The sequence below is a fragment of the Leuresthes tenuis genome, unplaced genomic scaffold, assembly GCF_036924035.1.
Source record: "Leuresthes tenuis unplaced genomic scaffold, fLeuTen1.0.hap1 SCAF_1, whole genome shotgun sequence".
In the NCBI taxonomy this organism is placed as follows: domain Eukaryota; kingdom Metazoa; phylum Chordata; class Actinopteri; order Atheriniformes; family Atherinopsidae; genus Leuresthes; species Leuresthes tenuis.
In genome coordinates, this window is record NW_027325355.1 from 13095222 (window position 1) to 13118643 (window position 23422).

The 23422-nt window shown below is 45.9% G+C and overlaps 1 protein-coding gene across 3 annotated transcripts; it reads left to right on the top strand.

Annotated features, from left to right (window-relative positions):
* Nucleotides 1-1457: 1457 nt before the first annotated feature.
* Nucleotides 1458-21118, top strand: LOC140270765 (TSC22 domain family protein 1). Of its 3 annotated transcripts, none has more exons than XM_072366214.1 (3): nucleotides 1458-4229; nucleotides 17947-17998; nucleotides 19888-21118. In XM_072366214.1, the coding sequence occupies exons 1-3, from the start codon at nucleotides 2191-2193 to the stop codon at nucleotides 20149-20151; spliced, it is 2355 nt and encodes a 784-aa protein (XP_072222315.1). In that variant the 5' UTR covers nucleotides 1458-2190; the 3' UTR covers nucleotides 20152-21118. The 3 variants fall into 3 exon arrangements, with proteins under 3 accessions (XP_072222315.1, XP_072223790.1, XP_072223073.1); XM_072367689.1 differs by lacking the exon at nucleotides 1458-4229 and adding an exon at nucleotides 14731-14866; XM_072366972.1 differs by lacking the exon at nucleotides 1458-4229 and adding an exon at nucleotides 17281-17598.
* Nucleotides 21119-23422: the final 2304 nt, after the last annotated feature.

The following is a 23422-nucleotide window of genomic DNA, read 5'->3' on the forward strand; positions in this document are numbered from 1 at the left end:
GTGAGCGATCGTCATGCTCACCGAGGAGAACTCCAACATGGAGGCGCTCAGCCAGCAGCTTGTAAGTATCCCCACATCCGCCGGACTACTCCCCCCATGGGCAGTTCCAGAGTATGAGAGAGTCCAGCCCCTCTCCAGGAGTTTGTGTGTGCAAGTGAGCCCAACTGTAACAGGGGTTCGTGTGTGGATAGAGTAATACAATTCATCTTGTGGAAAATGTCTGTGATATTTTCTGCGAAGGACAAAGTACTGCTAAGTTTATTATAAAATCATTGTACCTTGTTTTGTTTTCGTGCTCTGTTCTAGGAACACTCTAATATTCCCATAATAACTGGCACTCATATATTTAATACTCTCATCCATTGAGTTTTGGATGATAATCAGCTTGAGTGCCTTATTAAAATAGAGTTGAAGTGTTATTAACGTCTTAGTGAGTGAATGAAGTAACAGCAACATTTGACCTTGTTTGTTTTCTTCTTTTAAAAAAAAGAATGTGTCTGTTATGTTACTTCACGCAAAAACCTCTGGCAGGGTGTTCAGAAAACAAATGAGAAAAATTCTTAACACCCTCCTAATAAATCTTAATGCTCTTGTCACACCCTCCCTCAAGTGTTTAACTGATGCTGAATGATTATAGTTGGCATAGAAATTGTGATATTTCTTCATTTATGTCACATATTAGACATATAAATGTTGTACAGTCTGTGTTTTGCTGTGATCTGCTTTGGCCTTTTTATTTACTTTATTTTGACAAATTGACAATTCATTACTAATGGGGAAAAAGTCCTGTATTTATGAGCTTTCTAACGTTTGAATCAATCACACCTCATGTAATAATTTTAAATGTTTTAACATAAAAATCTTTTGCTAGAAGCATGAATGGCTTGATCTATAGAAATGAAAAACAGAAAGTATGGTAGTGTGTACAGAGGCAAATCTTAGAAAATTCTTACATTAAAATACAGTCTATATACTAAGGAAATAAACAAGAAAAACAAGCTTGCTGAAAACATTTCTATCTATTTCTATCACAACTATCAATGCTTTCTATCAAAAGAAGGGTTTTGGGAAAAAACAAAAACAATCAACACAAAGCAGAGCTCCATGCTGCCTTCAATAATTTGAGAAAATATTGTACATATTGCAATCGTGCAATCAATTTTTGTTTTGGCTGATTTGTTGTAAGTTTAACCTTTTAATACAATGTAAACGCCTTCAATATAATGATTATCGGAATGGCAGGTGTTAGACAGAAAGACAGTAGTCAAATACAGAAGTCTGACTTTATATTCATGTGGGGGAAAAGGGACGGATAAGAGTTTTCGTGAATGAACGATATTCTAAAATCCGATGCAGTTTTAGAACTTGAACGCTTCATCTATCTGGGGAAAATAAACTGGGCAGGCTTGCGCACGCGCAGATGTACTGTTTGCATTCCTCCTCCCTCCTGCGAGACTGTCAACCCGTCACTGCCGCTGCTGCTCACCGGCAATGATACAGCAAACACGGACGCGGTAAAATATACTGAGATGGACTTAGTGAGCACTTTTTATCACTACAAAGACGGATACTATTTAGACAACACTGCCCATTGACAGTTGACGGGTGTTTTTTTTTAGTCGGGATCATTTTTGTGTCGGTGGGAGAAAGGAGAGTCATCGTCCGGGAGAGGAATGGATGCGACGACTGATTTCCTGCGACATACACCGGCCAGCTAAGAGGCTTCCACATTTACTCGGAAGAGTGGAATTGAAGAATATAATTATTTGACTCTGTTTATTTACCATAATAATGGCCGAAAAAAACTCGTAATTAGAGGTAAAAAGGTAAACAAAGTTCTAAAGAGCGCGGTCAATCGCTGCTGCCGACCCAGCTTACAGCTATCCAGCGGCTAGCTGCATTTTGCTGTCTTGATTTTATTTGCTACGGTAAATATTGTCCAGATGCTGGACTTGTTCTTGTGTTAAGTCGATGGACAGTAGTAATAACGTAGCCTTTCAGCTGCAATAAGGCGGGGAGCGCTGAGCTTGATTTAAAGGACATAAATCATATGACTTGTCACCTATGGCTTGTTAGTATCGCGGTACTGCAGCTGACCCAGCTAGCTAGCATCTGTGTTAGCTAGTAGGTAACTCAATTAACCGTCAGCCAGATCTTGGCATTGAGGAAAACCTTACGGCAAAAAAAAAGATGCACCACCAGGACTTTTCCGGCGACCCACCTGGGACCGGGAGCCGCAAAACGGCTTTCCACTACAGGAGGGGGAGCAGCGGCGCCTCCGCCGCAGCCGGAAGCGGCGGGAGCAGCGCGGTGGACGACAATCCAAGCCAGGCTGGATCCTCCTCTCCCGCAACCCATCACCAGCCCCAAACGACCGGAGCTCAGGTGAAGAAGAAAAGTGGTTTCCAGATAACGAGCGTCACCTCGGCACAGGTCAACGTGAGCGGCAACAACAGTTTAGCTGATGACACAGAGAGCTATGATGACATGGATGAGTCACACACCGAGGACCTCTCCTCCTCTGATATGCTGGATGTCTCCGTGTCCAGGGCCACGGACACAGGGGTGCCAGAGAGAAGCTCCTCTGATGAGACGTTGAACAGTCTCCACGGGGTCGACACACCTGGACTTGTGTCACCTAATGAGCCTCTTCAGCCTCATGCCATACCTCAGGGTGTGCAGCATTCCTCTTTGGTAAATGGGACTGTGCATCATCTTCAACAGCACAGGCAAGCTCATCAACATCCCTCTGACAGCTTGGGAGGAGTAGAACCATCACTGTCCACTCTTCCTATGGGCACCTCCAGCCCAGGTCCTAGCCAGTCCCAGAGGCCGCCGATGTTGGATAATTCTAAACCTGCAGGGGTGGCAGGTCAACAAGCAGCTCCTGTTATTGGTGGGGCAGCCACTGATGTACATGTACAAGGCAGTGTGAACATTTTAAGTTTGTCAACTGTTCCTGCAGCTGCAGTCCCCACCCCAGGACCTGCAGCCTTTGACAGTACTACCACAAGTGGGCAAGGGGCTTCTACTGGAGGTGGAACAGGCTCCCCTGCCTCTGCCCATAGCACTCACACCCAGCACACCCAAACTCAGACGGCCACCGGCTCTCGATTTAGGGTGGTCAAACTAGACACTAACTCTGAGCCGTTTCGCAAGGGAAGATGGACATGCACAGAGTATTATGAGAAGGAGGTTCCTCATCCGACTCCATCTGAGGCACAGAAAGCTGCAGACTTGGCTGCAGAGAGTGAGGCGGGTAACGCTGGGATCAGTTCGGGAGTACCTGCAGCGCAGCCGCCTCACACGCTGCAACCCTATCAGCTGCCAAGCCAGGACTTCACCAGCCCACAAACCATGCAGAGCCCACCACAAGCACTCACACAAACTACTCCTTTAAGCTATGGGTCACCCCAGGAGGTTGTCGGGACAAGTCACATACAGAAACCAGTGGCTCCTATTGCTGTCCCTACAGCAACGCCACAGGTCGGTGTAGGTCAGCCTCCTCCAGTTATACCCCAGCAGTTGCCCTATGCTGTGGATCCCCAGCAGGCCCAACCCCAGGAAGGCTACCCCACACCTCAGCTCCAAGCAGGTGGGGTCATAGCCCCAGGAAGGGTCAGACAGCCAGACTTTATCCAGCCCACAGCTCCCTTTCAGACACAAGTCCAACCTCAACTTCCACATGTTATAACGGGAATGTCCATCACACCAGTGGCAGGCGTATCAGCACAGCAACCTGTCAGCATTACTCCACAGCTGCAACACCAGGGTCAGGTAGCTCCACCTGTGCCATCAGCTTATACTGCAGTGCAGCTTCAGGCCCTTCCCACTCAGCCTCAGCCCCAACCACAAGTCCAGCGTTCGTCTACAGGCACAGTCCCCCTAGCCTCCACACACGGAATTCCCTACATGCCTCTGACTGCACTGCAAGCTGACCTTCAGCCCCTCCTCACCTCGGGCTCCAACATCATCCATGTCCCTGGAGGAGCAGGAGGTGGAGGCTCCATTAAAACCTCCCACCTAGAGGACGCCCAGAAGCTTCTGTTCCAGCACCAGGGCCTGCTGGGTCTGCCCAGACTAGGGGCAGCGGCAGGTGGAGATGGGGCGATGGAGGGCGGCAGGACTGTTGGCTCTCTGGCCCAAATGGGGATGTCTGCTGAAGCCAGTGCTTTCATGGTCGCTGCTGCAGGCCTGAGGAGTCAGCATGCTGAAGGAGAGGAGGACAGGTGAGAACAGACGTCCTCTTCTGTGCTATTTATTATGAAGCAAAGTCTGTGTTCTTTTATAGTTGAACACACACACAGAGCTCATTCTAGTGCAGCTGGTCTTTTAATTGCTGAGAAAACACAGGGAATTATCTTCTTTTTTTTTTAATCCCACACAATTAAAACAAGAAATGTGCATGCAGGAGTCTCATTACGTTGTTTCACTGAAGTGTGTTATTCCACACGGCAAATGCAGCTCTGCTTTGCAGTAGCCTCGTACGGTTGACCTCGTTTTGTTGTGGATTTCTGATCTAGAAGCGCAATGTCACATTTGCTGGATCCCCTAAGGTACCCCCTGACAGCCCTCAGAAGATTGTGAGTTAAAAACAGCTCACTGGACGTGGCTATTGTAAAACATCAATGTCTGGCTTAGGAGCGGTGGAGCTGTTGAGTCACTAAGGGAGATGGTGACTCAGCAGATGTGTTGCCCGGGTTGACCCCCAACCATCACACATGTGTCTCAATTGCCGTCAGTTAGACCGTGACATCAATCCTTAGCTGCTCAGTCTCCTTTTAGCCTGATTGTTTGTTCCACCCTAGAGAACGGTGCAGGTGTCCGTTTATTTAAACGTAAACTATCTACGATAGTTCTCCGGTTCAGATGTGGTTGTCTCGGTTGCAAGTAATCCCTAAAATTGCACGGATTGGTCTGAATGGGGTCAACGTCCTGGAAAAACTTCACATGTCTTTCAGGGTCTGAGCGGGATTAAAGTTGTGTTGCATGAAATCTGATTGACACCGACTGTGGAGAAATGGAGGGCTGTTGTGGAGGCAGCCGAGGGTTTTTTTTTTCCAGTGCGCAGCCCCGTGCTCTTGTTTAGCTAAAGAGTCGTGTTGTGTATGCCACGGTAATGCCTGCAGGGTACAGAGGAAATTCTTCTGACTACTGTCAGCCACACCCTGGAACCTATTACTGAAATACAACCGTGTGTTTGTACAGTGTGTGGCTTTTATTTCACTGTTGGCCGTTTAACTGTTGGCGATCATTGGCGATCGCGTGGATTAAACGCCTAGGATTAAAGCAAAAGTTTGCAGAGCACGTGCGTCATTTTAAAGTTTCACATGAACAATGACATTGTGGGTTTTGGCGAGCGCTGGGTGCTGGTCTAACTTGAACGGTGAAGCGCCTGCGGGCTTAAATTTGACGTAATTGTCGCTGCAGACAGCACGGGACTGTATCCGTGAGGAGGCGATTGTCACCGGCTGGCGTTCCCCCCCATCGAGGCTGTGTGCGTTTTCCGCGGCCTCTGCAAGTCTTTCTGTATATCAGTCTTGTGTGTCTGTCTATTTTTCCTCGCCATGAATGAGCCACTGTCCTGAGGCAGCGGGCGTGAGTGTCTTATTTGTTTAAAGACCAGTTATGTCCAGTGTTTCTGTCCACTTCTTTCTCTCTGTCAAGCTATTTTCTTTCTTTGCTCTGCTTTCCCCTCGGAGGCCTCAGCGCGTCAACCACTCCAGACTGTTCTCCTCTTGCCGCTTTCCTTCCCCTTTAAGATATTTGTTGTGCTTGTTAATAACACGTTTATTAACAGTATCCAATCACATGCCATGATCATGCCTACTGGTAACCCCGCCGACCTTCATTTGAGTGAGCAAGAGCAGATTGAAATGAGCAACAGTAGGGACGGGTAAAGCCATTACTCCATTTGTTTAATGCTGATCGATTGTTGCTTTTGTGGCTCAGGTTTTAGGCAACGCTTTGATCTTTTGGGTACAGCTCTTGAAAGGAAGACGTTTATTTAGCCAGAGAGTTTGATGTGTTTGGACATTTAGAACACACCTGCTGTATTTGGTCTTCGTTTCATTAGTGATTAGCCTGTTGTCAGAGTTCAGTTTGGCTCTTCGGAGGCCTTGCGTCGCAGCAGAGGCCTTTTTAAAAAGCAAAAAAAAGAAAAAAACACCTGATCTTGGACTGCCGCCAGGTTGTAAAATGGCAACGCGAGGGTGTGTCTGTTTTGCAGGCATTCTGCTTGTTTTGCTTTGACCTTTCCTGCTGCTGGTTCTCACATCTGTCAGTCATATTAATTAGTGCTCACAACAGGCTCTCATGCCTCCTGAGGCAGAGTCACTGTCCCACAGGCCAATGTCGGTATCGTTCGATCTTTGAATACAAGCCAGCTCCAGTTTTCACGGAGGAAAGGATTCTTTTACCTTCTGGTAAACAAACCCACACCTCCAGCAGACTATGCACCTGTCATTTGTGTCAGATTTACTGTACATGCCTTTCCTCTTGTCCTTCAACAGAAGCTTGTAGAGAATGACTTGGTGTCAACTGTTTAATCATAAGATATATATATATATATAAGACACTCCATTTCATACCTAGTTGTGTAGGCTGGGGTTTGTATAGTTCTTTAAGCAGTGCTTTTTTCGAGGTACAGCCTCATACCGGTAAAAAGCTGAAAAGCTTCAGAGAGAATATATCCGAAACAAAGGCAAATGCAAACTTTCCCGACGCATTTACAGACGACGCAAGTAGTTAAACATTCGTGATCATTTGCAGGAAAAAAACTGAGATAACGTGCATTTTACAGCCACGTTAGCTGGCGTGTGATATTGCATGTAGAGTGCTTCTAATAGGGACTGTTTATGTGTATGACTTCATCTTTTGGAGCTGTAAAAGAGGAAAGTGCAATCTGCTGACAGTTTGCCCATTTTTAAGACTCTTGCACCATTTCTCGTGCTTTTCATTCGTGGCATTCTGCCAAAAATGCTCCATTGCAAGGCCTTTTTTTTTTTATTGAAATCCAAATGTTTGACAGAACGTGAGGCGGTCAGATCAGCTGCAGAGTCATGGGTTTAAGTGATTATTAATCAGTCAAACAGGGAAGTCAAAGGTAGATGTCAGGGTGCGGCCCTTTTTTTGTGCCTAGCACAGATTCTTAGATTGTCATAGGAGCCCTCTTAGAGATAACACTTACTGTTTCGATAAAGGGAGAAAGAGCTGAGCAGTTTCTATTTTTTTCATTAGGAGTTGTTCTAAAGCTGCTTTTCTAATACTTAAAAATCACATGAGTTTTTAACACACCCAAGGGTTCCCTGCAAAAGCCAAAGAAGCACTTGAGCCGCTCGAAGTGGCCTCATAAGTTGCGAGTAATACCGCGACAAACATTTGGGAACGCCCCTCGATAAGCGGGTTGGGTGTATGACTGTGCTGTTTGCACATGTCCGACACGCACGGCAAAGAAGCCAATGATAAACCAGTCATCGGCTCTAAAGTGTTTCATCGAGGTCATAAAACCAGACCTTTTCCAAATCAATACGGGGTCATTTTAAGGTAAAAGCTCGAGTAGAAACACTTGAGTAAACAAATGGCTCTCTGTCAACAAGTGAAGTCTATCGATCCCTCTGGTAAATTATGCAAATATTACTGTCATTAATGACCTTGCAGCTGGTTTAAAAGTTCCAGTTCATCTATTTTTAGGAATTCTTCTGAATAAGTCCCAGCCTTGAAATGTGTCCACTCTGCATCTTCAGCCCAGGCTTGTTTCATTTAAAGTGAAATCACGTTATGTATTCACCTCTGACACATCGGGCGGTGCCTTTTCCGTCTGTCAGCATCAATAAATCATCGCCTGAGGGGTTGGCGAGTAATCTGCTAATTAGATTTGACACCTAGTTATACTTTAGCTGAGGCGTAAACTTTAGATGGGTCCCTGTAATGCTGTTGTACCGGCATTTCTCCACAAGGTGGCAGCCTGTGCCCAATAATCCTCCCAAGCCTTTTTTTTTTTTTTTTTGGACAGCTGTTTATATAACCATGATGTGCTTTTGAGAGTCACTGACCTAAAACTGGGCTTGTAGCAAACTGGTAATGTCTTTCTTGCACGCAATGAATGAATGAGGAACTAATGGGGGGGGGGGTTCACTTTCCTCTGTATTAGATATGATGATGAAATTAAATAATAATAAAAGAAAAAGATAGAAATATACACGGTGCATGTATTGATGTCTTATTAGCACAGTGCTTACTAACAGTTTTCTCACTTTGCATATTAAAATTATTCTGCAAATTATTATTTGAGAATAAAAAAGGATTTAAAGAGTGAAATTATTTATATTTTCAAAGGTTTTGACTTTCACGCAGGTGGTCCTGCGCACCCCGGAGTGTTTAGCGGTTCTGACAGGCTCTGTTTTTAGGCAACAATGTTGGGGCAGCGGAGTCAAATAGTGGGGTGTCACGTTCGCCCGACTTGTGGTCTCATGCCGAGAGTCACAGGCCCGATAGGATGTAACATGGGTCTGCGACTCCATGTCTGAATTTCTCAGCTGGAGCGTGTTCACAGCTGTGAAGGTGGTTTACGATGTGCGAAATGGGAGGTAGGGAAGCTTTCAGTGGGCACCGACCTGCTTCTCTCACTCATCCTGTTGGACGAGTTAAGACATGAGAAACATAAGAGGCGGCACTTCTAATTTTAATCGATCATGTCGCGATCGCTCCTCTGACAACTGTGATATTATTTCTCTCTCCTGTCGTCACTCTTTAACCTTTTTTTTTTAAACTTTTGGGCTATTCTCACAGTGACATTTTCAAGACACTTACAAGTAAGTAACAGTTCAATGATGTTGGCTTTCTCTAAACCAGGGATGTCCAAAGTCGGTCCTCAAGGGCCGCTGTCCCTGCAGGTTTTAGGTGTTTCCCTGCTTCAACACGCCTGATTCGATGATGCGTTGATCTGAATCAGGTGTGTTGACACATCTGAAACCGTCTCCCCAAGCTAGTTGATATTTATTAAAGAGGAGCTACTTCATGAGACATTCATGATAAGTTCACTTCTGCAGGTTGCTCAGATACCACCACACAAACGTTCTTTATCTCAAAGAAATCCCTTTCACCTTAAGTAGGTGGTTATAAACGCCAGTTGTAACTAAATGTACCAAGATTCGACCAGATTTTTGAGGTTTTATAGAAACTTGTTTCCTGAAAATCGGCTGTGACAGGAACAGCAGTAAATTGGCCAAGGTTTGATATTTTCTTTGACCTCCTCCTGTGGCGTTGAAACGTTTTTGTATCCATTTGCAGCTCTGGAGATTTTGCACATTTATAATAAACAAACTGCCTGAATGGGGGGGGACAGACCTCCGTCAAGCACCATCAGGCCTGAAGGAAACGCTGTGTAATGATGGTTGAATGACTTATTTTCTCATTAAAATCAGCTTTATTATCTGCTGTACACCTGGGGGACCTTTTCGGACTAGTTTAATGTAATTCATGATTGTTATATTGTGCTTGGGAAGAATTTCTTTTATATAATAGAAAACAGCTGGAAAAGGGAGGAATGCTCTCTCTGGGTTGGGAATGAGATCCTTCCCCAGGTGGCGGAGTTCAAGTATCTCAGGGTCTTGTTCACAAGTGAGGGACGAATGGAGCGAAAGATTGACGGGCGGTTCGGTGCGGCGTCAGCAGTGATGCAGGCTCTGCATCGGCCCGTCGTGATGAAGAAGGAGCTGAGCTAGAAGGCGAAGCTCTCGATTTACCGGTCAATTTATGCTAATACCCTCACCTATGGTCAGGAGTTGTGGGTAGTGACCAAAAGAACGAGATCGCGAATACAAGCGGCCGAAATGGGTTTCCTCCACAAGGTGTCTGGGCTTTCCCCCTTAGAGATAGGATGAGAAGCTCTGTCATCCGGGAGGGGCTCGGAGTAGAACCGCTGCTCCTCCGCATTGAGAAGAGCCAGATGAGGTGGCTCGGGCATCTGGTTAGGATGCCCCCTGAACGCCTCCCTGGTGAGGTGTTCTGGGCACTGGAAGGGGACCCCGGGGAAGACCCAGGACACGTTGGAGAGACTATGTCTCTCGGCTGGCCTGGGAATGCCTCGGAGTCCTCCTGGAAGAGCTGGGAGACGTGGCCAGGGACAGGGACGTCTGGGCTTCTCTGCTCAAGCTGCTGCCCCCGCGACCCGACCCCCGGACAAGTGGCAGATAAGGGATGGATAATGGTATACTATTCTGCACACATCCCAGGGCCTTGTTTGGCCGAGCCTCCATCTAGCCCATACCACCAGAAAAAAAGAAGTGGTCTCAGACTCGTCATGCTCAGTCGCCTGAGACTACGTGGGCATTTAAGAAATGTCCCCTCAGTTTGTTCCATCCATCTTTTGACGTCTTTTGAAGCAGAATTTCAAACACAAACTGTGAACCGAAGGAGACGCTTCCCGGTAAAAGACAGACTTCACAGTGAGGAGACTAAAGTAAGAGTTCAGTGTAAAGCTCGCTGCGATTGTTTAGTGTCAGAGACACGACCTTTCCCACTGTTAAAACACAATCAGATCACCACATGGAGCTGCACGCTGCGGAGAGCCTCGGGCAAAGCTTCTCGGCTGCCGCTGTGCAGATCCCTCACTATTTAGATAGTCAGCTCTCTGGCTGGTGTTTTCATTGGCAAAGAGCCTTCAGAGCTCAAAACGCTGCAGATTCATGTTACCGCGGGTGACGTTTCATGATGTCAGCGTTCATGTAATATTTGCCTCTACTCATCTGTAGTGAGTGCAGAGGCTGCGGATGTCATTTTCTCTGCTCGTGTGCTACAAAAGCTTTTTGTTTTTGTGCAGTTTGCACAATTCGCCTTGAAAGTGCGTGCCGTCGAAAACAGTGAAGAGTGATTTTATTCTTTAGTCTTTTTTTGGTATTTTAATGCGGCACTCGTGGCTCGCTAAATATGGAGGCTGAGAGGTCGTCTCTGTCGTAAATGTCATAGCTTCCTAGTCGATGGGGACGGTGTGAGATTGCTGAAATTGAATACACCATCCATCAGGGAAAAAAAGGCCCTGGGAGTAAAGCCGCGGAGATATCGGAGCTCACGGGGTGTCTGGTTCTTTTCGCCCCTGCCTTCGCTCCGTTTCACGGCTCATATGGCACAGAGGCTGGTTATGTAAGGCGGGTTGCGTGCAAGGCAGACCGATTGACTTACGCTCCAAAGAGCTTCAGCCCCTAAACCTGTCTGCGTTTTAGGGCGTTCTTCCTCTGGGGTTTTTTTTGTCGGTTTTTTGGGCAGAGATCAGTGGGGGATTATTCTCTGCTGTGAACAGGTAGAAGGTTGCTTTTAAATGCTACCTAGACACACTCCTCAGACATTATACCTCAAAAACTATAATGACTGCACTTCCAGATCCAGTTGTGCGATTATGAAAATGTTGTTTACAGATACTTGCAAGTCCATGTCAGTAAAAACACGCTTCCCTTTGCTTGCTTGTGTGTGTGTGTGTGTAATCTGCTTTGGCTCTCCTTTGACCAGAGGCCGGAGATAAAAGCCTCCCAAACCGGATTCTACCAGTCTGCTAACATAGACACAAACACTAACACACATACACACACGTGCGCACGCTTGCTGATTCAGTAACACACAAACAAGATGCACAGACCCACGCAGACACGCACAAGGGGAACTGTTAGAGAAGTGATGTGGAAGGAAACTGGCGAATTGTGCGATTGCGGAGGGTCCCGACCGCATCTCTGGCTTCTTTGTGACGTCCTCTTATAGGCATGTGTTTCCTTGCATGTGTTCACATAATTCACAGTCGGATCTGGGGTTTCTTTGGACCACACACTGCGGCCTTTCTTTCAAACCACGCAAGCATTATTTACACTCAGCCGGATGCTTTCGTGAGAGCGGGCTCGGTTAAAGGGAGCGAAAAAGGAGGGAAAAGCATACATTTATCCCAAATGCACATGAGGGTCTTTAGGAAGCTTACAGAACAGATAGATCTTAAAGGTATATACTCTGTTTTGTCTTTATTTTGTATTTGTCTTTATCTAAGTCTCTGCCTTCCTTTTAGTCAACATTACAGTGTATGTAACCCCCCCCCCCCAACACACACTCTCTTCTTCCCTTTTTTCTTTTTTTATGATCTCTTTGTCAACTGTAATGTGCTGTTTGGATTTCCCTGCACTGGTGCAGTTAGTTTTTTTTTTTTTTTTTTAAAGCCACAAACTTTAACTTTAAATCCAGGAGTTACTTTACTCAAACATAGCTGAACTTTATGTTTTCAACCACCATCTAAACGCCACATGTTGTTTGCTCTCTGGCTCACTGTCATTCTACACATTCGCCCTTTTCTAAACCATTCGGAGGGCGTGGCAGAGATGAGCTCCGCCGCCATTTTCCCTCCACTCCGGGGGCCACAGAAACTGTTGACGGGGATGGGAATTTGAAGTTTTTCTCAGGTTGGTGGTGATGTTGTGGATTGGGGATGCTGTTAGAACTGAAAAGAGGGTTCAAATGAGTTCCGCCTGACTTTTTAAAATTTTTTATCTACAGTTTGGTGAAAGTTTCGAAGACTTTACTTAGCTAGTGACACGAACTTGAGTATTACTACATAACAGTGGCGGATGCTGACAAATATCTCAATAGTAGCAATGGTGGCTAAAGTGATCCATTCAATGGGTAAATTAATAAGTAGCAAGTCAGTTTTTTTCTGGTCAACTCACATTACCCACACTGCATATAAGCACTAGATTGCAAGATAAAGATGTTCCCTTTAGTAGGTAGAATAGTAAAATTAAGAAATGAGAAGCAGAATAAAGCGTTGGTTGTTTCACAGACCGCTAGCTAAGTTTTCCGCTCTTACCAGCTCCGCGAAAAATCTTTGGTTATATGATTTCCCTCCATTAGTAGAAATTTGTTTTAAATTTAAATTTGGTCTGGGAGGTCCTGATTGTTTGATTGCCAATTTATCCTTGTTGCTATGCCGACTGATGGGGATTTCTTTCAATGAAACGGTTCGGTTACTCCTACACTCTTGCGCCTGGCGGCTACGCTAGCTATTGTCACGTTACGTATGACGAAAGCACGTTGGGGCGAGCCCTCCCGGAAACCATAGAGATTGTATTGTAATGCCAGAAATTTGAAAAAAAAAAAAGATTTTACATTAGAGTCGATGGGAGCAGTTGGGGCGATTTTCAACCTGACCGAAATCGGTACCTCATGGAGCACGGCCTGACGCTGATTGGACAGTGACATACAGAGCAGCTGAAACTGTCTAGAACTGTTAAAACCACCGTAACGCTGTGCAAAACATGACAGAAAAGAAATTCCTCTTTTTTCCATTTGGGTGGTGCATCGCCCTTATGGACAAAACGCCCCAGCTACATAAACTCTTCCTTGTAGCCTCTTAACACGTTAAGCTTCAGCATTTTCTTTGGGTAACAAATGTCTAAGCCTTTAAAGGCCACAGACACAATCTTTTGAAAAAAAAAACAAACAGCCCATCTGTAATATCGGGACGTCGAGGTCCGTCATCACTGGCTGCACCAAGTCTGTTCGGTGATTGGCTGAAAGTAAGCTCAGAAAGTACACAATGTACAGACGTGTAGGACGAAAAGCCGCCCGTTACCGGTTTAGACTCCACAGTTTTTAAATCCCATATTGTCCATCGTCAGTGCTCTCATTTGCGGGCCACTTGCTGTTTCGTGGGTTGCTGAAACTTACGGTTAAGAAAAGAATACGTGACCTACAGCTAACGGGGTTAATAATGAGTTTGTTGGTGGGTGACTCGAGGCCATTTTGTCACCCCCTCGGCTGCCCGCCGTGTTCAAGCAGGGTCGGCCTCTCTCCTTTGTTCTCCATTTTTGTCCCTGACATCATCGACTGATGCTGCTCTTTCTCCTGCTGACTTACAGTGGAGCTTGCAGAGTATTTTGGCTTTTAATGTGAGGTCTTTGTCTGAACTGCCATCTAGCTTGCCGTCTTGTTTTTGATCCTCTTTGTTCACAATGCAGCGTGTGCACGCGCCTGAGTGGGGGCAAGCGTGATGATACACGTGAGGCGTGCTCTTGTGGAAACCCATACCGTGAGGGTGTGTATGCATCCGCTGATGAGGACTGACAGCGTGCCTATGAGCATTCTTGGCACCTCTCTGTGTTTGGGGTGCAGAGATGAACGCTTGCTCCTGAATTTTGGGCTAAGTCGCCCACTCTCCGTCACTATCGCAGATGGGATCTTGCAGGAAACGAGCAGGAAGATGTGAAAGGGCGAGAGGCTGCAGGCGTAAGGGAGTGGCTTTCAGGCGACCGCGAGCGAGCTCGCAGGGGTGTGTGGTCAAAAGTAGCTCATCCTATTGGACGAATCCCGGAGATATCTGTTGACAGTTTACATAACAACAGAAGGGAAGGTGACGTGACTCCTCATGCAGTGACATCACTGCCCACCCTCCTATGTCTTCTCTCATGCATCCAATCATCTCTAAGTCTATATGTGATCCAGGCTTTGTAAGGAGGCAATCAGGAGGACTTAACACACAAACGCGCGCTCCCGCTGTATACACACTTTCTCTCCCATCCCCGTCCTACATATCTCCATCCCGGGCTCCATTATTGCTCAGGCTCCCCTATGTGAAGCCCCTTCAGCTTAGGGGGCGAAGCAAGGGGTCGAGGCTAGAGGGTGCAGTGGTGGAAGCGCTGTTTGCTTTAGGGGGGTGGTGGGTGGGGGGGCTTCTTGCCGGGGAGGGGTAGGTGGTGGGGCCTGTGTTTGGTTGGAGTGTGTGTTTGTCAGCCTCAATGAGAGAGAAAGGGCCGGCGGGGGCAGGAGCGGCAGTGCGGGGCCGGAACGCCATGGCCCTAAAACTGCTCTTCTGGGAGCTGGAGAAGCATCTGAAGAGGTAATGACGGCTGTGGTGTTGTCACGTTGGAGTTAAACGGGGCTCGTCAAAGGGCTCCGTTGTGATGTGTCTGATTGTGTGTCTGCGATGGCATTTAGTTGCGTCTTTTTTCAGAGCAAAGAATGCACAGAAACATTTTTAATTAACTCTTATGTGCAACAAGGCATCAAGGCACATCCCCCTCAGCGTGTTCCTACTCCTGTTCCGCTGCCCTGAAGGGCTGCGTTTGAGGACACTATGTTCCCGCTATCGCACAGGGCTGCATGTTGAGCTTGACTTCGTGAGAGCACGAGAGCGTGATTTATAGATGTTCTGTTACTTCCGGTTGAGTTTGTGCCTCCAATTTCAACCATCGGTTAGAAGTGTTCCAGTTCCTCAAAAAGATCCACTTGACACCAAAAGTCTCTAATGTCCCAAATCCAGTAAATCGAAATGTATTTTCCCTGTACCACCCTCTGGGGTGTGGAGTATTTGTCTCCGACTGTTCTCTTTGCATAAGCATACATGTTTACAACAGGTCACGTCTCATTTGAAAGAAAAAAGAAAAGCAGAAGTCGCTTCAAACGTTCATCTCTAGGTCTATAAAATCGCTCGGTCCATTCGAGGCAAGCTTGACTGGAGTTTGTGACTGAGCTTCAGGGGGTAATGCACAAATATACTGAAAGGTTACAGGTGTTGTCTTCTCCTTAGAGGGGGGGGGGGTCTCGTTTTTTTTAAAATCTGACCTCACATGGTGACACGCAGGCCTCTGACGGAGCTCAGCACCACTGGACGTCCCAGGCAGGGACGGATATAACTCGGCTAAGGTGCTTACGGCAGGAACAGGTGTCTGAGAGGAGCTCAGACACAGTCAAAGATTGTATTGGTGCTGGTATGGCTGCTCGGTATCTTCACATGTCCACTCAAAGGGTGGGACAGGTGTGACTGAGCAGCACTTCGAGGTTTGTTCGCCTCAATTGTGCCTCAGCAGTCGGGTATGAAAAGAAAAAGGCCTGATTTCCTTTTTTTTTTTTCTCTTTATCGCGACTCAAGCTGTTAATACGGAATTTATTTCCTTTTCTTTGTTTCCGTAGTGACATCAGTCCACGCCTGAATGTGTTAAAGTGGTCCCCAGTTACCTTAAAATCATGAGTAAACTTGTGATGCTGAAATGGACGAGCCAATCTGTTCGTCGTAAGCCAAGACGGCCATGAACTGTTGTAATAATTGATCATTTCGGGTATTTACCAGTTAGATATACCAAGCGTTTTCCTTCCTGGTGAAGAGGACTAATCAGTAGATTCTGTTAATTCCCTGATCGGTATCAATAAAGCATGATGGTGGTCCTGTTCTACTGCAGCCCCTAAAAATGATGAAACTGAGCGTTTACTGTTCCTTCTACCAACGTCTCAATGTGTGGACATCAAAGCATGGATGGCGTTCAAACTTCTCGAGCTTTAACGACAAAGAAAAACCAAGGTCACATTTGTTTTGTCCAAGGGGAGCCAGCCTGGCACCCCCAGCCTCACATCCCTTCACAGTCTCTAGAGGTCAGCTGATCGGCTGCTCTTGGCTGTTCTGGGAATGATGTTGAAGCTCAGGGGGAGGGGGATCGGGCTTTCGAGGGTTTGCGGCCCCAAAAACTGTGGATCGGTTTGCCAATATACATTAGGTGGGTTTTTAAACCTGATTTAAAGACACACGTCTTATTTTCCCTGGCATTTGACACCGAACGAGTACATCTCTGGACTTTATCCGTGTGATGTTGCGTTTTCTCCATGTGTTTCATGTCTAATGTGTCTTTTCTTTTTTTCCATTTACCTTTTAATTATTCCAGTGTTAGCACTTTGGTCAACTATTGTTTTTAAACGCTCTTTGTTAATAAATTGGATTGGATTGGCTCTCTCTTCATACCTGTGGTGTTGTTGGTTTGTCTCTGAGCACTTAGACCTGTTTTCTTCTCTACGGGGTCAAGCCATGAGCTAATGGGATAATGTTTTACTTAAATTACATCCAATGTATGTATCCTGCTGTGTGCTCGTTAGCACTTATGACCAGTAGGGAGAGACATTGCGTTATTTAACAGCTTCTGATTGCTGACCAAAGACCTTCCGCCGTCATTTGAGGATTAATCCAGGCAAGAAAAATATATATGTGGAGTTTTAATCCAGAAAACGCAGTAAACGGTGAAATGCTGCATGTCAGCTTATAGTCTCGCTCGTTTAAAGTCGAAGCTATAGCTCGTTTCCCTCCATAAGTTTGATGCGGGATTTCATGGAGGACTGTGCAGCAGGTACAGAGATGCTGCATATATTATTATAACAAGGAAACGCTCCTCCAATCAGAGACGCTCGGTATGCTAATGAGCTCGCCTCTCAGCCAATCGCACGGGGACGGGCGCTGTTTCGCTGCATTAATTATCAAGAGAGGGAGCCGAGGAGCGCGGAGCTGCAGCCCGCCGCTTCAGTCTTTTGTGAGCTCTGTCCCGGCTGCGAGCTTCGCGGTCGCCCGGGGAAGGAGAGCCGCCGTTCCGCGTTCAATAATGCGCTGTTTTTTCTACTTTTATACTGCTGGGTTTCCAGTTTTTACAGCCGAAGATTCGCCTTCAGGGGTTTTAATGGGCGGGATAGCATGAATTCCCAATGTTACACTGTGGCGATGGACCTTGGCGTTTGTCAACTGAGGAATTTCTCGATATCGTTTCTGTCCTCTGTGCTCGGGAAGGAGAGTGCATCAGTCAAGCTCGACAATAGGTAATGTCTCTGCCGCTTTATTCCTCCACACCAGAGCCACAGCTTCTTGTATCGATCTCCCATTTGCTTTGCTTTGTTGCGCACGCTAATCGTGAATTTCCCCAAAAAAAGGGGGAGAGGGGAAGAAAAAAAAAACGATTCACTCGTTTTTTCCTCCTCGAGCACACGCAAAAAGCCTCGATTTTTAGATTCACGCGAAGGGGGGGTAGTCCCGCCACGAACGCAGCATTTAAAACGGTCTCAGCTACAGACACATTTCCATCAAATGCTCCAAATCAGCCGCAGTGCACGGCCACCGTTACATCATCCGGCCTGACTAACCGCAGATCTTTTCTCTCTTTCCTCCAGCTCTTCCGGCGCAAGTGTGGTGGCCATCGACAACAAGATTGAACAAGCAATGGTAGGCGACTGTTTTTCTTGTCTTTTCTCCTTGGGAGATGCACTCTTAACCCTCCATTGTGTTGGTAAACAGCCTGCTGACATATGCCGCCTCTGGTGTTATGTAACCCAAACGCTGATGTGTGCTCCTCTTGCTTTGATGGTGTACTTTTTTGCACTGCGTTTTTTTTTTTTAGGTGACGTTGCCGGCATTGTGCGAGGGGAAAAAAGTTAGATTGAGAAAAGTTTTATTTGTTGTTTTTTTTTTGTTTGTTTTTTTTTTTTTTTTACCGAGCAATGAATGAAGTGCTGGAAATGAAGCTCAAATGACGTAAAATGCCAGTAAAGCGTTTTCTGCACCTGCCTCTTTTTAGGCAACTGTGGCTTCCTGCTCTATCACGATTTTGATCAATGACCCCTCGGGCTTGTTGACAACTTCATGTGGGCCAGGCAGAGGTTCACACGCCACCCTCCTCCTTCCAGTTCTCGCGCACAGTGCCCTCTCCCCCTCAGCCTCTCCGTCCCGTGTTGCTAGGCAAGCAGCAGTCTCCCCTCTGCGCAGTATAAATAACTCGGGCGGTGATTGGCTCCTCCCACTCCGGTGCAGGAACATTTTGTTCCTTAGCTGGGGCAGGAGGAGGAGGAGGAAGAGGAGGAAGGAGGGGCGGTTCCACAGTGGAGGGATGCTCAGATTATTAAGCAAATCCCCCTTATAGCAAACTGGCTTTGCCCCAAGCATCATCGTGAGAATAATCTGGAGGACTGTTTCTGTGCAGCCCTTTTTGTTTTAAACTGTAAAAATCACAGAAGGGACGCAGTGTCACGCATTTATCTGTTAGTGTTCCATTTTGTGCTGCAGTTGCTGTTGGTTTTTTTTCCTCTTATTCTAGTTGGGAGTCTCTCATTATAGAATTAAACGAATATTTTGTTAATGTTTGGATGAAGTGCTGAAGAATAGGCAAAAATCCCAATCAGAGAGCCTCATGTTGATTTAGAAATGACCCCCCCCCCCCACCCCCCAGAAATAAAACGGCACATCCTCACATTTGATTTGGTAGAATCCACCAACTTTCTTACCGGGGGCTCAAACCAAAAGCATCATGAGCAGCTGCCGCCGGAAGCGGCCAAAGGGGCGGGGCTTATATGTATAGCAACTAGCAGATATATATATATATATATAATAATCCATCATACATCGGTTCCCTCTTTCACCATGGATCGTACTCTGGGCAGCCTTCTTTGTGTTTGCGCTCTGCCGTTTTCCGCTTTTTTCTGCCTTTTTTTCCGCCTTCGGAATCCAGATCGGCCCTAATTGGCTGTCGTCACGTCACTGCTCATTTGCATAAAGTTTAACCTTTCTCAACTCTTGAAGCTCATGACGCTCACAACGCCGGCCGCTCATCGACGCCAGCTTACATTGAAAATGAATGGCAGCTGGCCGCTCACGACGCTTTTGGTGTGAGCCCCCGGTTCGCTGTTTGTTTGTTTTTCCCTTAATGGACAGTTAACCCCATCCTCTGCTGGCCCTTTTTTTTTTTTTTTTCAATCAAGCCAATGATTCTTTTCTTTATGCATTTGCTACTTGAGTAATAAAAATCAAGTTCCTTGGAGCCAAAATGTACCCAATGAAATTACACATCTTGTTTAATTTACAGTCCAAAACCTACAGAAGGTGGAAACAAATGAGTTCAATGGTAATCGTCAAGATTGTCCAACAAAAGCTTCAGCTGAACTGTTTGAGTTCTTCTATTTAAAAAAAAAAAGCATGTAAAATACAGAAGTGTTTGGCCCTTTTTTTTGTGAAGCAGTGAGGGCTCTTCTCCAAATGCAGTTTTGACAAGTTGTCTCCTTGTCTTTGGTGTTGAAACAGCGGCATTATTTGGCTGATGATCTCGCTGTATCTTTCCTCAGGACCTGGTAAAGAGTCACCTGATGTACGCCGTGCGAGAGGAGGTGGAGGTGCTGAAGGAGCAGATCAAAGAGCTGATGGAGCGCAACACTCAGCTGGAGCAGGAGAACAACCTGCTCAAGACTCTCGCCAGTCCGGAGCAGTTGGCTCAGTTCCAGGCGCAGGTCCAGACCGGCGGCTCCCCGACCGGCGCCGCCCAGCCGCCGGCCCCATCTGGAACCACTCAAGCCCCCCCTTCCACACAGAATTCTGGCACATCAGCGTAACGCCGAAGCTGGACACTGGAGAACTCCCCGAGAACGAGGAGGGATGGAGGACAGAGGATGAGGAAGTAGAGGAAGGAGCCTTGCCATACTGTGAACAGACTCAAGCATCATCAAGACTATGCCGCCGCCGCCGCCATTTCTGGGATGACACACTTCAACGAAACCGGAAACAACTTTCTTTTGTTGCACATTTAATTTAACTGAAAAGACTTTGGAGTTGCACCGGTGTGTGTATGTGTGTGTGTGTGTCCCTGCTCCGTCTGCGACTTTTACTACCTGCTTCAGACAATCGTATTCGTCGTCGTCGTCGTGGTGATAACGAGGGGGAAGCGCAGAGCTGACGGTGACGGACAGTCGAGCCGCTTGGGGAGGCCGCAGCCGCTCACTGGAGCGCAGCGGGGGGTCCCTTTGCCCGTGAAAAGAGTGCCATCGTCTCGCTTCATTCCCACCCGCACGCTGTTTTTTTCTGGTCCCATTTGCACTTTCTCCAACAGACCTGATGGACGAAACCATTGATTTGCAGACCCATCTGGAATGGGAAGCTTGTGGCTCTCACAGCTTTTTTAGAACACAGCAGTCCTGGTATATTCCAGCACATTTTGAAACCGCTGCGTGTCATTGCTCACTTTCAGAACTCTTTTTTTTGTTTGTTTGTAGTTTAATTCCACCCCTCCCGACCCATTCATTCTTGGATAGAGCATTAAATATTCACGCAGGGAATCAGTGTTTTTTTTTTAAATTACAGAGGGCTTGGACAAGTGTGCTCCTGTCTGTCTCTGTTTAAGCTCTCGTCGATGTGATAAATGTCCAAGTGATCTCTTTAAAATAAGTAACAGAAAAGCTGAATAAATACGACATGACTGTTTGTTGGTAATGAACTTTGTACAGATTAAAAGTTTCCAATTAAACTTTGCCAAGTGCCTGGTTTCTAACCATAGATACATATATAGTACTTCTTTTTTTTTTTTTTTCTTTCTTTTTTTTAAAGTTTTACCCACGTGTGTATATATATCTATGGTTTTGCCAGGTTTTGAACTACCTGTGATGTCATAACTCAGGGTGGGAGCAAAAGAGGATGTTATACCTCCACACTAAGATGCTGTCTCTCCTGCAGTGACACACGGCTTTGCACTGTATGTGAACTCTTCTATGGTCTCTTCAGACGAGACCGCTCAAATCATCTGGACTCTTACGATCTGGAGAAAATGTGTGTGTGATTGTTTTGTTTTTTATGTAAATGAATTTGTTTCTGTTTTGATTTTTTTTCTTTTTCCTTTCATGTTTTTTTGTCTTTTGTACTGCCAAGTGTGTGAGTTGCTCGCCCGGGACACAATGAGAGACACTTGGCACAAGGAAAGGAAGATGCCCAGCGGAAGTATGTCGATGTTTTGTGCATGTTCCTTCAGCCCATCACAAATGTGACGTTACAATTGCACTAGACAGTTGCACCTCAAATAAAAACAAAAAAAAGCAACAAAAAAAAAAACCCAAACTGGACTGTTTGATTTCATTGTAACAACGATGGTTTGCGCCGCACACGCAGGCCTGCTGTGATCTGAGAGATGTTTGATTAAAAGTGTAGAAACAGAGAAACAGACTGCATTTTTAATGATATGCGGGAGGAAAATTTGAATTTTACTCAAATGTTCCATCAACTTAAGCCTACAATGTTGGCTGAAATAAATTAAACAGCAAAAATTTTGTTTTGCTTGAACAAAAAGTCCTCAAAAGGCGTAATAAATATAATTCCTCCACCTCCTCTTCAACCTGAGTCTTCCCGGTTAAACTTACTGGAGCTCATTGGACACAAGCGGAGGCGGAGCGTAATGTAAACAGCATCCATACGACAGCCTCCCATTGGTCACTTAAGACGAGCCTCCTATAGACATCCTATGTTGGCTCCGCCCATCACATGGACCTCGCACACTGGCGGAGAACGCGCGAACGGGCTCGCGCGCCGGGAACATTGGGGCGGCGTCATACGGAGCTTAACTCAGACACGTGTGAATTGAGCGCGTGGAAACGTTTTATTTGTGGTGACACGGCTCCTGTTTGGCCAGTTGTGTGTGTAAAGACAGCTGAAAATGCTCCTGGAAAGTCGTCCATTACAGAGGCAGGTGCATTTTATCGAGAGAATGATGTAAAAATCGATTCTTGGTCTGAAGATATGGGACGCTAAACACATAAATAAAAAAACGGATTCATGTGGACTTCTGGGTGTGCTGTCTTGCCCCCCCCCCCCCCCCCCCCCCATGCACAATGTCTGCTATTTTGCGTATGGACGCTTTAAAATTAATATAAGATGATCAAAACAAGCACCTTTGCTAATTAATATATGTCAAGCAAGGTCATGACAAGTCAGTTAGCCTACATTTAACAATCTAGCCTCTTTTTTTTTAACAATATAGACTGTTTGATATTTAATGCAGGGATATTTTTAGGGGATTTACCTTCTTCATGCTGAGAATGATCAAATTTGCGGGTTAGGGCAGTTTTGGTATTTATGCATCATGGTTGGGGAATAAAGGTTTTAAACTATTATTGTAAAATGTATTATGTTGAATATGAAACCATATTAATTTTTCCTTTATATCATAGAGCCACAAGCTAACCAGAGCAGAACTATACTCCTGTTTAGTAGTGTTTGATATTGTTTTGCACACACGAAAATCAACTCAAGGTATCCAGGAATGAGATTTTGTGTCATTTGACTGTTAGCCACAAAACAATACTTAAGGCGCCTTTAATGGACCCGCGGCTATCTCTGAGTTTAACTGTCCGTATTTCTTGGAATTAATTCAGTGTTGTTCTCTCCAGGATAGCTGACCAAACGCCATTTGCTTTATGAATTGCATCATATCATATGAGGTGCATCAGAGACTCTGGAACCCTGCATCTCCGTGTAAATAACACTTCAGCAGCTGACATTTCATTTCAAGACTAAATTGTCAAGACTAAATACTTTTTCTCCTGTTCGGCTGTGAAGTACACACTCGATTGCGATCAAAATTGTATAATATTTTGATTAATCAAACAGAAACTGAACTGTGATCCTTCGATGCGCCTCTAGAGTTTTAAAGTGATTGATGGAAAAAGTTCAGATCACTAAAGTGCATCAGTTTGAGAAGCCTTGGGTCGAAATGCAATCACCTGTGCTTTTGAACTCATGTGTATCCATTTGGAAGGCTTCTTGCTCCCCTACTCGACTCTCCTTCCTCGGGACAGGTCTGATCCCAGATTCTGACCTCGCAGTGGCTGTCTGTCTGGCTCC

Coding starts and splice junctions, on each gene's coding strand:
- LOC140270765 (XM_072366214.1), top strand. CDS start 2,191: ATGCACCACCAGGACTTTTCCGGCGACCCACCTGGGACCGGGAGCCGC. Junction 4,230..17,946: donor GCTGAAGGAGAGGAGGACAG/GTGAGAACAGAC, acceptor TCTTTCCTCCAG/CTCTTCCGGCGCAAGTGTGG. Junction 17,999..19,887: donor ACAAGATTGAACAAGCAATG/GTAGGCGACTGT, acceptor ATCTTTCCTCAG/GACCTGGTAAAGAGTCACCT.